A 12,051-nucleotide genomic window follows, 5' to 3' on the forward strand; every position below is an offset into this window, starting at 1 on the left:
TTATTTATAGAGGCAAACCTGAAACCAGATTTTTAATGACACGTCTGATTGTAAAGGCAAACATGAAATTAAAAACATATGGTTATAATTTGGAATGGGTTTGGAATGGGTGGAACTCAAGTCCTAAAAACTTCCTCTTAAATAAAAATGCTAATCTTAAGGATATTAAGAATATTGTTACAGTTACTTTAAGTACTGTTAACGGTTAATGTGACTGTTATATAATTGCCAGAAACCTCTTGCAGCCAAGCCTACAAACCTTATAGGCTATTCTCAAGTGGTTCAAATGGTTACGTATGCGCAGTCTTAAATGTCCAATGTGTAATTTTTTACATTCCCTCTATTGACAGGGAAGCAATATAATACACATAACTATGTCTTCAGATGTGTATAAAGGCCTTATATAATGAAGTGTTTTTTTTACCTTAGAATGTTAGCTATTTAAATAATTTAAATTATAAAGCTATTTCTATCTACATACACCGCGGGTCACCTTGCATGGAATTTGCCATGTTTCCACAGCCGTAAATGGATAAATTGCTCTACAGAGCGCATTTTGTAAATACATTATCACCTTCAACACAGAAGCAAAAACATGATGAGATCTTAGTTCTGTTTCAGCTGCCTAGTGGCCTTGAAAGGGAGGGGGGAAGTTCTAGCAGAAGACCATTATAGTTTTGCTGCAGCTCCATGCGTTACTAGTAACTTTCAGGAACTGTTGAGAGGCTCCATGAACCGCCATTGCGGTGAAAAAAAACTGTTCCATTGGAGTCAACGGAGTTGACGCAACTCTCCCTCTCAATGGCTCTGCTGCGTAACATTCAATCACAGCAAACAGTCCTCCAGCATTTTTGGTCTAGCGCTGATCTTTTTGCAGTGCTCGAAACATGCTCCTAACTTCATAAAAATACATTTACCTTAAGTTCTTAATTTTATATTTTATTAAAACAGATAGGGCAATAGTCAGGAAACTCAATTTTCCCATACTCAATATCCCTTTTTCATACTAATCCAGACCTGGAAAACAATCAAATAAAAACGCGTAGGGACCTTGTGAATAAACGCTGTCATACTTTGTGAGCGAAAACCCAGCTTGGCAGGCAAGTTAGTTTTTCTCATGCTTCCCCTTACACATACAGTACTGTATTTGTAACGTTAGCACCTCCTGGTGGACGTTTATGAAAGAAGTCTGTTAGTTCAGTGTTATTTCTTTTTTTTTCTGTGCACCAAAAGGGCTCCTGTATGCCATCTGTTGGAGAGGTAGTAGAAATAATTTGAATATAAATATAAAATGCTTTAGACAAAATACCGCAAACATTTTAAAGCCAGCGGCGCAAGAAAAGGAAACAAATTAGAAAATTTATAGAACACAGGTGAGCAGTTTTTATAGCTAGCTTTCCTATTAGTCACAGCTTTTCCCTTCACGATTTCCAGTTGAAAATTTCTGAACCATAGTCCATTGTCTTTCAGAATAAGTGACCCAGTGTTTAGGTTCCCGTTCAACCCAGTCTCCGAAAATGTTTCAAGTTTTATATTCAAAAACAAGCCTACCATCATAGACTAAGTTTCATTTCAATTTTCAGACCCATTATTTAACAGACCAAAGATGAAGTGTTTGCATTCAAGTTATTTATTGAAAAGACAGTTGACATGACAGAACAAACCTTAGACCAGGTCCAAAATACAACAAGACACAGATTCTGCATAAATGATTCACAATGGTTGAAAGTAATGAGTAGAAATCTGCCTTTACATCGTTAAGTGCATTAAAATCACTTGTGTAATTTTTCAATCTCACAGAAAACAGATTTCCCTCCAGCTCAATAGACTTATGGAAATAGAGATGTGTGGATGTGCCGGGTTTATCCTATATTGTGAAAAACATGAAATAGGAAAACCATTATACAATATTAGTCGAACTTGAAATGTTATAACATTATTTTTTATTCAACTTTAAACAAACTTGATGTCATCATATCATGAAGTCATGTCTATGCCATTAAATCATAACCACAAAGAGGGGCAGAAGATACTGACATGCATGTCAAAAAATACTCACATGGTTATTCACAACTGTAAGACACCTCCAAATACTTATGGATGTGAGGGCACAGATCAATGAAATTAGAATTTGAAGCACGCAAGTGACAATTTTTCTTTCCATTACACCTAAAGAAATACAAAAAAGCTGAAATTACTTGGTTCACTTTAAAAATGATTGCATTGCTTTAAAAAATAACTTCCTGAAAACAGTATTGCGATAGATTTTTTGTGTATGCATGTTTTGAATTGCACAGCAGTTATACCGGAGTTGCAGGGTCATGGTCTCAGAGGAGATGCATATGGAGGACATGGCTGTAGGATCAGGGTAAGGGCAGGTCACCGTATCTCTCCTCCCATAATTAGCAAAGTGAATGTAAAGTCGGCGACGCCCCCCTAAAAAAATAAAAACACATTAAGTATTAGCATGCCCCTACTGGTAGATCATATTTAAGCCGTTATTCATATGCTGTGTTTTTTATCATCATCAATCTTACCACAAGTAATGGTCCTGCTTTTATCTTGACAGATTATAATTGATTCTAGATAATAGTGGAGAAAACAAAATATTAGTCAGTTATAGATAAACTACATTAACCAAGACTATAATAGTAAATAATTTACTTGGGACACAGGTGTAAGACACAATCAGGTATTTGTAAGTTCCTACACATGGATCACCAAAAACTGCGTTGTTCACAGAAATGGAGCAATCTCGTTTTCCATTACACCTATTTATAACAGAATTAAAGTATTCACTAATTAGATCAACAATGTCTCTTAACAATGTCCCTTAACCGTGTAGTGTTCTTACCGAGTGGTCAGCACACTTAGGGATGTGCTCTGAGTGCACTGAACATTTGAGAGTTGTCCGGCTGGTCTTCCAGCAGAGCAGGTTGTGCTGTCCGTACGCCCATAGTTGGCAGAAAGCACATTAATGGTTCCCTGGTCTGGTGAAAAATGGGGACACGCGTGTGTTTGTTACACAAAAAAAAGCGAGAATGACAGGGAAGAATGCAAAGTTTGGAAAAAAACTTGATCAACAGACTATATAAGGGTTTTATTCAGAGAACTCACCACAGCTGAGATGGGCAGTTCCTGATTGACAGGTAACCAGATTTGTTGGTGCACCTTTAGAGATGAAAAGTTTGTTAGGCGTTGTGATGCTACAGTGTTATATTTATTACTTCACTAAATTCCTGCATTCTTGAGCACAATTTTATCACCCAAAACTTAAATACTGGGCTTATTTTAATCTACCATTTAAATTATTTTCAAATTAAACTATTCATTCATGAAGCTAAAGGCACTGATGTCTTTATATCAAGCTTTAACGTGAATATAAATGCTTTGATATGTACACTTTGATGTGTTCGGACAAACAAGTCAGATGAGAAACTTCCTCCCAGCTCCGCATTTTTTTATATTACTTATGTGATCTGGTTACTTTTGCATAAAAAGTCATTTGTGCTACAAATGTCACCAAACAATGACTCCCGAGCAAAATTGGATATACACGCAATTTGTAATTTTTCATGAGTTGTAGTTCAATCTATGATGTAGGTGTATAACTCACTTGTTGGTGGTGGGGGTGTCGTTGGTGGCGGTGTCGTTGGTGGTGGGGGTGTCGGTGGTGGTAAGATGCACTCGTAAGACACATACAGGTATTTGTAAGTTCCAGAACAAGGTTCAGTGAAAGCTGCATTCCCCACAACTATGGAACAGCTCTGCTCTCCACCACATCTGTGATAAAAACGAATGCCAAATGTAAACAAAATAATGTGACATTGCATTTTAATATCTTATAGCTCTTTATTGACGTTTAGTGTTCTTACTGTGTGGTCAGCACACTTAGGGATGTGCTCTGAGTGCACTGAACATTTGAGAGCTGGTTAGCTGGTGTTCCAGTAGAGCAGGTTGTGCTGTCCGTACGCCCATAGTTGGCAGAAAGCACCTTAATGGTTCCCTGTGCTGGTGAAAAATAGTGACACGCGTATGTTTGTTAGACAAAAAAAATTATATTGAGAATGACAGGGAATTAAATTTCAAAATTTAAATAAAACCGTTATATAGTCGGTATGTTGATAATACAGAGAACTCACCACAGGTGAGACTGGCAGTTTCTCCCTCACAGGTGATGAGGTCTACTGCTTTGACACCTACAGAGACAAACAGATATTTATCCACATTTATACTGTGGAGTTACACTTATAAGTTACATTCATTCATTCATGTGAATTGTGTATTTACGACGGTGACATAAAACCAGTCCTTACCATGCTGGCATAGTAGCACAAACACTGAAAAATAAAACAAAAGAGTAATAAGTGTATGAATGAGCACAAATTTAATTAAATCACATATCTACATGCAATAAGAGTTTTCTGTTGTAAAACAGATCATCAGACTTACAAGTGAGAAATCTCAGCTCTCGTTGCAGCATGATGAACGTGCAGACAGATGAACAGATGGATGAAGCTTTCTGATGAAGACTGTTCTGAATCCTCTTTAGAGGCAAACCTGAAACCAGATTATAATGACACATCTGAAACAAAAACATTCTGTTATTTTAAATGCGGTTTGGATTGGGTGGGACTCTTATTTATTATTAGAACTACCTTATTTGAAAGTGTTAATCTTGTGGACATTAAGAATATTGTTACGGTTAATTTTTTAACTGTTAACATGACTCAACAATTCTAGCAAAAAAAAAGATTAGTGTCATTACATGTTTCTTAAATTTGCAAAAAGTACAATGTTAGAAGTGCTAGTTAACACATGGAAGCATTAATAAAAAAAAATGGGAAAAGTGAAAATTACCCTAAAATTTACTTGCCTTCATGCCACAGTACAGACGGTTTCACTGGACGCATGCACTAGCCCGAAGTTAATTTCAGGTCTGTGTTTGGTTATAATGTAACAAATAAATTGATGCAAATTAAAATATTTTATTGTATTAAATCAATAACTCTTGAGTAATTATTCTTTGCAGAGGTCAACCGGATATTAAGCAAGTCTATGACTAGCTAGTCAAACGAAGAAAATCATAAACCCAGAATGGCATGAGGATGAGTAAAATGGATGACTAATTTTCAGTCGACACTGAGTGACAGCTTTTGTACCTTTTTCTGACACAGGAAAAAGTCCTAATGTATGCATTTAGGTACCAATATGTACCTTTGAGGAACTAATATGCACAAGGCGCAAAGATCTACTTTCATAATAATGTACGTTTCCTTCTGACAGCATGGTTTGAAAGTTTTGAGTTTTGACTTTTCTTCAGTTTAACTTTGTCCACCAAATCTAGACAGGCCTGAAACTTAGTATAACTCGTTTAAGGCAGTCCTAGAATTTATTCTTTGAGGAGCTTATAGCTCTCAGCAAAATGTCTCACATAAATCACACATGACCTCTTAAATACATGTTCTGATAACGGAAAATGTCACGTTTTGGAACATGAGGGCGAGTATATTAATGTCAGGATACGGTTTCAGTTTAGTTAACTATGTGAATACCAGCCGCATCATTACATCTCTACGCAAAAAAAATCCACCTGAATCTTGTTCACTTTTTAAGCAACAAATAATTAACAGCTTCTATAACAGGAACATCATTCACAGATAAAAGGGAGGAGCTTTTCACAGCTAAACTGCAGAAACTTGATATAAAACTACCAAGTTCATTCATTGCTGATCATAGTTGCTTAAACAATTTTGAAAATTGAATGTGATCTGAAATCCTGATAGAAAATTATTATTCATCTTCCAGGCTAACGTTACATCATATGTATAAAGAATAAGTATGAGACCTACACAAACGTGCAGTCAAGTAAATCTGCCCTGTTATGACAGACGGATTGACAGAAGCAAGTTAGTCTTCACTTTCTAGCATGCAAAAAGACAGTAGGCCTATGCTGCGGCTCTTTCTTGACCGCAGCGCACACTTTACGTTTAAAATAAATAAATGTGTTTAATAAAGTACACTTTGCGGCCTCGTTTGTGTGTCGAATTAGTGGCTAACAGCGTTAACGCTACACAACACTTCCCCCGTGATTTCAATAGAGAAACGGGCTAAGCAATAATGCGCTTTCAGACTGAACTCGCCGAGATAGAGAGAGGGACAGAGAAAGCGTTTAGAAAGGACTCAGTATTCAGAAACTTTGCAGTTAATCCGCGGGTCACAAGTATGGAAGCATATTGGTAGCAATTATCAAATTGAAATGCAATTTGCAAAATGGTAATGCAGTGTGTAAAATGACAAGGCATTTATGTCTTTAAAAAGTACCACAGTAGACAGGTGTATTTGGGTTTTTCCACATGGATGGGTCGTGTTTGGGCTGTACAGTCTCACAAAACGAACATTTCTGAATGATTGTGTTAACATATTGTGACTAAACAACACTCAAAATACTGACTGTGTTCATGATGAAAACACGTCTGCACGCGTATGAGAAAGTCTACATGAGACATTCAGCATAGCGAGCTCACCACCTAATAAAGCAGAGAATTTTCTGCGAGACGTTCTAACAATGTAGCTACTAGTTCTATCGTCTACAGACACCTAATAATCTTAACACTTAAGCCATTTCTGTCTTTGTGCTCGAATTCGTGTGCATGCGATTTATTGCTTTTATCAGCTCGGTCTGCAGCCTCACATCAACGCACCTACACCTGGCTCCGCCTTCACGCAATGACGCTGTATCGGGGAGGGGGCGTGGCCAGGTCGAAATGCATTCTCAAATTCACATTGAATTTTGCAACACTCGGCGCGCTGTATTTGAAAATGCAATCCAAAATGTTCAACCCGTGAATGTTAATGCATTTAGGGAAAATAACATTTGAATGATCATTTTGCAACAGTTTTGCTTGGCTATCTTAAACATACTCAAGCCAAGGAATGCGTTTTAATTTTGCAACTTAAAGAGCGTTAAAATATGCATTTCAAAATACATATTAAAAGTAGTGTAGGAACGGACAAATGTCAATTGTGTTATTGAATTTTCATTTTGCACATATGTTATTTTAAACGTATATTTAAAGACATAAATGCATTGTCATTTTACATACTGCACTGCCATTTTGCAAATTGCATTTCAATTTGATAATTGCTACCAATATGCTTCCATAGATTTCAACAGAGAAACGGGCTAAGCGATAATGCGCTTTCATACTGAACTCGCCGAGATAGAGAGAGGGAAAGAAAGCGTTTAGAACGGTCTCACTATGACAGAAAGCATCTGAACAGTGGGGCGCGCTCCATACTGATCATGAGCTTTTACTGTAACAGTAAACAGGTTTTAACCTTTACTATTGCTTTGGTATATTTGATGCGTGGAGATTTATATTCTCACCTAACTTACATATCTCTGTCTGGAGAAGCGCGTTTTTCTTTAAATTCCGCTGCAGTTATACACTGCCGCTCCTGCCCACATGTAACGTCACGGCCCTTTAAGATTTTTGATTGCTTATGCTTAAAATAAAAAATTAGGAATTGTTCATTTACTCTGAAAACAGCGCACTGATTGGTCGATCAACCAAAGCTATTGGTTTCAGTATGTCACGTGTTGTGCGTAGCATTTGAGCCAAGTGTTTAATTTCTATGCTGCAATGGCGGGTGCACAATATTTCGTTTTTATAAATTACGAAAAGATGAGAAAGAAGAAAACGATTAGACCGCTAAAGATAACGATTGCACTGCATATGACTTCTTGTAGTGTCGAAAGACTTTTCTAAACATAAACTTTTCTCACCCACGAACACTTGAGCCTCATCACGTTAAAGGAAAGCCAATGGTTTGACTTGTAGCCACCGAGCTGTCACTGCCGTTCTTAATTCTGGTTACCCGCTCTGCCTCTTTTGTATGCTTCTCTTCAGAGGTTTGTTCATTTCGCCCATAGGAGCCCTGAGAAGTGGACAAAGTGCATTGAAGTGCATGAAGCGTGACTACTACGCAAATCTCATGAAGAGGTTAAATAAGTTTTGTCCGTGTGTGAAGACGCTGCAGACAGTCGTGCAGCGCAAATACGTGATCTGAAGTTAACTTCAGAAGCAAACTTCAGCCGATTTCCCTTGTGCAGAGAGCAGTGAACACTGTGTAGGGACCATCTCAATGGGACACAGTTCATTCATGGCGCGCTCTTCTAACGAGCTGGTGATTTAAATCAGGTGTGTTAAACCCTCTGTGTTAAACAAGAGAGACGCAAAATATGCAGATAGCAGTCGGCTTCACACAATATGCTTTTGTTCCTGTAATTTACACATTGATAAATATCTACATACTACATCAACAATGTTTTGCTAATAGCAGTAAATGAACGATCATGACAGAAAGACATTACTGTACTGGATTTTAACTGTGAGCAGCGTGCAGAAGTGGTTCAACCAGAGGAATCATTATGAAATTATTCATAATTTATCGGCTATAATATATCGGCCGAGATCGATAACATTAAAAATAACCATTTATCGGTCGTACCAATATGGTCGATAATTTATCGTGCATCCCTAATACATACATAATGGCCCCTTCATTTTCAGACAGGCCCCGTCACTGTCACTGGCTACGTCACTGATTAGAATAGGCTATTAGCAAATTGAGATTTTGAGCAAAAGTAACGCTCTCAAGGTAAACCTAATCCAAAATTGTTTGTACATTACATTAGGACCCAAGTCGTGACTGTATGGTCAGCGTTGGGGTGGCAACTGAGGCGGCAAAGCTCATTATGGTGCCGCCCCTCTGGACATGCCAATGTTTGTGTCTGAGCATTTTAACTGACAAGGACTTATCAAACAACACACAAGGAACAGACCAAGAATAAAGTATTTGCAATTAAAAGCAATTTATTGAATAGATATAGCTGATTATATCAGGACAGAACAAACCTTAGGACCATAAAAGACATGAGGAAAAAAAACTGAAAAATATAAATTTCATACAGTTTCCTTACAATATTCAGATATTACTTAGTTTTACTTAATCAAACATCTAGATATTTTGTTGTGTGAGTCTAAATATTGTTACCGTACTATTATATTAAGTATAACATTCAGATTCTACATAAATGGGTGAAACTAGTGAAAATTTGCTTTCAATATGTTAAGGCCCGGTTTCACAGACAAGGCTTATCTTAAGCCAGGACTATGCCTATATTTAAATTAGGATATTTAAGTCACTTTTATAAAAATGCCTTAGATAAAAACATTACTGGTATGCATCTTGAGACAAAACAATGGCACTGACATATTTGAAGATATTTCAAGTTATTTTAATTTCAGACAGCTCAATTATTTATTTTAGTCTGGGACTAGGCTTAAACCTTGTCTGTGAAACCGGGCATATATGTTATTAAATTGCTTGAGTCTATGAATTTTTTTTCGCGCTCAATAAAAGGTCACAGAAGATGTGCAGATGTTTACATTGCTGGGTTTATCCTACATTGTGGAAACATAGAAGAAAATTGTATTAGACGTAATGTATTATACAATACAATATATAATATAAAACTACATTAGGAAAAATACTAATCATGAATTAGCCAATGATTGCCAAGCTGACATAATTCTTCTGATAGAAAACAAGATTTAGATTTTTTGATGTATGTCACAGCATGAAGTGATATCTATGAGATTAAATCATATCCATCAAGTTGATAGAAGATACTAAAAATACTTACATCAGTATTCACAACTGTAAGACACCTCCAAATATTTATGGATGCGAGGGCACCGATCAATGAAATTAGAATTTGAAGCATGTAGTTGACAATGTTTCTTTCCATTACACCTACAGAAATAAAAAAACAGTTGTTGGGACTCTGCTGGTTCACTTCATTATTAATTCATTCCTTTACAAAAGCTTTAAATAAAAATAATAGTGGAATAGTATTGCAACAGCATTCTTGTGTATGTGTGTTATATTACTTGTTTTGCAGGTTCCTGGTCTCAGAGGAGATGCACATGGTGGACATGGCTTTAGGATCCCGGCAAGGGCAGGTCACCTTATCTCTCCTCCCATAGTTAGCAAAGTGAATGTGAAGTCTGCGACGTCCCTCTATAACAACACAAAAACACCTTAGACATATTGGCCCGGTTTCAAAGACAAGGCTTAAGGCTAGTCCCAGACTAAAATGAATGTGTGATCTGTCTTAACTCAACATAACTTGACCAGAAATATCTTAAAATATATCCGTGCCATTGTTTTGTCTCAAGATGCACACCAGTAATGTATTCTTCTAAGGCATTTTTATAAAAGCGACATAAATATCTTAATTCAACTAAGGCATAGTCCTGTCTTAAGATAAACCATGTCTGTCAAACCGGGCCATTAAGTGTTATATTGAGTATTAACATGCCCATGGCAGGCCTGACACAGGTTGGTCACATTTACATTTACATGTCACATGATAATCATGCAAAAAGCACCATTTTAATTAATCAAATAAAAAGTAAAGAGAATCAGAAATGAATCTTACCACAGCTAATGTCACTGCTTTTATCTTGACAGATTATAACTGTTTCTGGATTAATAGAGAAAAGAAAACATATTAGTTTTAGGCCAACTACATTAATCAAGATTTTTGGTTATTATAATAGTTACTTACTTCCTTGGGAACAGGTGTAGGACACATTCAGGTATTTGTAAGTCCCAACACATGGATCACTGAAAACTTTGTTAGTCGCAGGAATGGAACAATCCTGTTTTCCATCACATCTGTTGACAAATTAAAGCATTAAAAAATGAAATATATTTAGATTTTAATCGTCCCTTAACTTTATACTGTTCTTACTGTTTGGCCACCACACTTAGGGATGTACTCTGTCTGCACTGAACATTTGAGAGCTGGTTAGCAGGTCTTCCAGTAGAGCAGGCTGTTTTGTCTGTTCGCCCATAATTGGCAGAAAGAACCTTAATGGTTCCCTTTGCTGGTGATAAATTATATATTTATAATTAATAGAAGTTTTGATGGGGAAAATGTCTTGAGAACACAAAATAAATGGGAAAAACATACAACTGCAACTGAAAAAAACATGGAGAACTAACCACAGGTGGGCTTGGCAGTTTCTCCCTCACAGGCGATGAGGTCTTTTGCCTTGACACCTACAGAGACAAGCAGATATTTATATACATTTATACTATAAAGATCCTTTAAAGATGTGACATGGCATTCATTTTAAAAAGAATTATGTTCATCTGACATATAAAATCAGTTCCTACTTTGCTGGCATAGTAGCACCAACACTGAAAAACAAAATAATGACAAAAACACTTATAATTAACAAGAGTATCAATAAACATGAGATTTACAGCTAAAAGGCATTTTAATATGAAATAAATTTTTGTATTTTAACACATCAGACTTACAGGTGAGGACGCTCAGCTCTCGTTGCAGCATGTTGAATTTGCAGACAGGTGTGAGATCAAGATGTGATGAAGACTCTTCTGAATCCTCCTTATTTATAGAGGCAAACCTGAAACCAGATTTTTAATGACACGTCTGATTGTAAAGGCAAACATGAAATTAAAAACATATGGTTATAATTTGGAATGGGTTTGGAATGGGTGGAACTCAAGTCCTAAAAACTTCCTCTTAAATAAAAATGCTAATCTTAAGGATATTAAGAATATTGTTACAGTTACTTTAAGTACTGTTAACGGTTAATGTGACTGTTATATAATTGCCAGAAACCTCTTGCAGCCAAGCCTACAAACCTTATAGGCTATTCTCAAGTGGTTCAAATGGTTACGTATGCGCAGTCTTAAATGTCCAATGTGTAATTTTTTACATTCCCTCTATTGACAGGGAAGCAATATAATACACATAACTATGTCTTCAGATGTGTATAAAGGCCTTATATAATGAAGTGTTTTTCTTACCTTAGAATGAGTTATTTCTATCTACATGCACCGCGGGTCACCTTGCATGGAATTTGCCATGTTGTTTCTACAGTAGCTGTAAATGGACAAATTGCTCTACAGAGCGCGTTTTGTAAATACATTATCACCTTCGACACA

At 36.5% G+C, this 12,051-nt stretch overlaps 2 protein-coding genes across 2 annotated transcripts; both read right to left on the minus strand.

The window, feature by feature from the left end:
* Nucleotides 1-1,626: 1,626 nt before the first annotated feature.
* Nucleotides 1,627-7,863, minus strand: LOC130545292 (L-rhamnose-binding lectin CSL2-like). Its single transcript, XM_057319726.1, has 13 exons — nucleotides 7,790-7,863; nucleotides 4,453-4,585; nucleotides 4,317-4,340; nucleotides 4,143-4,199; nucleotides 3,876-4,011; nucleotides 3,617-3,783; nucleotides 3,118-3,171; nucleotides 2,855-2,990; nucleotides 2,665-2,771; nucleotides 2,538-2,582; nucleotides 2,307-2,436; nucleotides 2,060-2,169; nucleotides 1,627-1,867 (listed from the first exon to the last, which is right to left on the minus strand). Exons 1-12 carry the CDS (start codon nucleotides 7,808-7,810, stop codon nucleotides 2,064-2,066), a joined length of 1,116 nt encoding a protein of 371 aa, XP_057175709.1. The 5' UTR covers nucleotides 7,811-7,863; the 3' UTR covers nucleotides 1,627-1,867; nucleotides 2,060-2,063.
* Nucleotides 7,864-8,861: 998 nt separating this feature from the next.
* LOC130545294 (L-rhamnose-binding lectin CSL3-like) lies at nucleotides 8,862-11,489 on the minus strand. Its single transcript, XM_057319730.1, has 9 exons — nucleotides 11,401-11,489; nucleotides 11,254-11,277; nucleotides 11,080-11,136; nucleotides 10,826-10,961; nucleotides 10,640-10,749; nucleotides 10,511-10,555; nucleotides 9,960-10,089; nucleotides 9,713-9,822; nucleotides 8,862-9,470 (listed from the first exon to the last, which is right to left on the minus strand). The coding sequence occupies exons 1-8, from the start codon at nucleotides 11,429-11,431 to the stop codon at nucleotides 9,714-9,716; spliced, it is 642 nt and encodes a 213-aa protein (XP_057175713.1). The 5' UTR covers nucleotides 11,432-11,489; the 3' UTR covers nucleotides 8,862-9,470; nucleotide 9,713.
* Between the last annotated feature and the right edge of the window lie 562 nt (nucleotides 11,490-12,051).

This window comes from Triplophysa rosa, linkage group LG21 (genome assembly GCF_024868665.1).
Source record: "Triplophysa rosa linkage group LG21, Trosa_1v2, whole genome shotgun sequence".
NCBI lineage: Eukaryota > Metazoa > Chordata > Actinopteri > Cypriniformes > Nemacheilidae > Triplophysa > Triplophysa rosa.

What these genes read in the sequence shown, in the direction of transcription:
- LOC130545292 (XM_057319726.1), bottom strand. Translation starts at nt 7,810, where the DNA reads ATGAGGCTCAAGTGTTCGTGG. An exon ending in TGTGCTACTATGCCAGCATG is followed by an intron (nt 4,200 to 4,316) that starts GTAAGGACTGGT and finishes TTGTCTCTGTAG; the next exon opens with GTGTCAAAGCAGTAGACCTC. An exon ending in AACTGCCCATCTCAGCTGTG is followed by an intron (nt 2,991 to 3,117) that starts GTGAGTTCTCTG and finishes ATTTTTCACCAG; the next exon opens with ACCAGGGAACCATTAATGTG.
- LOC130545294 (XM_057319730.1), bottom strand. Translation starts at nt 11,431, where the DNA reads ATGCTGCAACGAGAGCTGAGCGTCCTCACCT. An exon ending in GGTGCTACTATGCCAGCAAA is followed by an intron (nt 11,137 to 11,253) that starts GTAGGAACTGAT and finishes TTGTCTCTGTAG; the next exon opens with GTGTCAAGGCAAAAGACCTC. An exon ending in CTACACCTGTTCCCAAGGAA is followed by an intron (nt 10,556 to 10,639) that starts GTAAGTAACTAT and finishes CTATTAATCCAG; the next exon opens with AAACAGTTATAATCTGTCAA.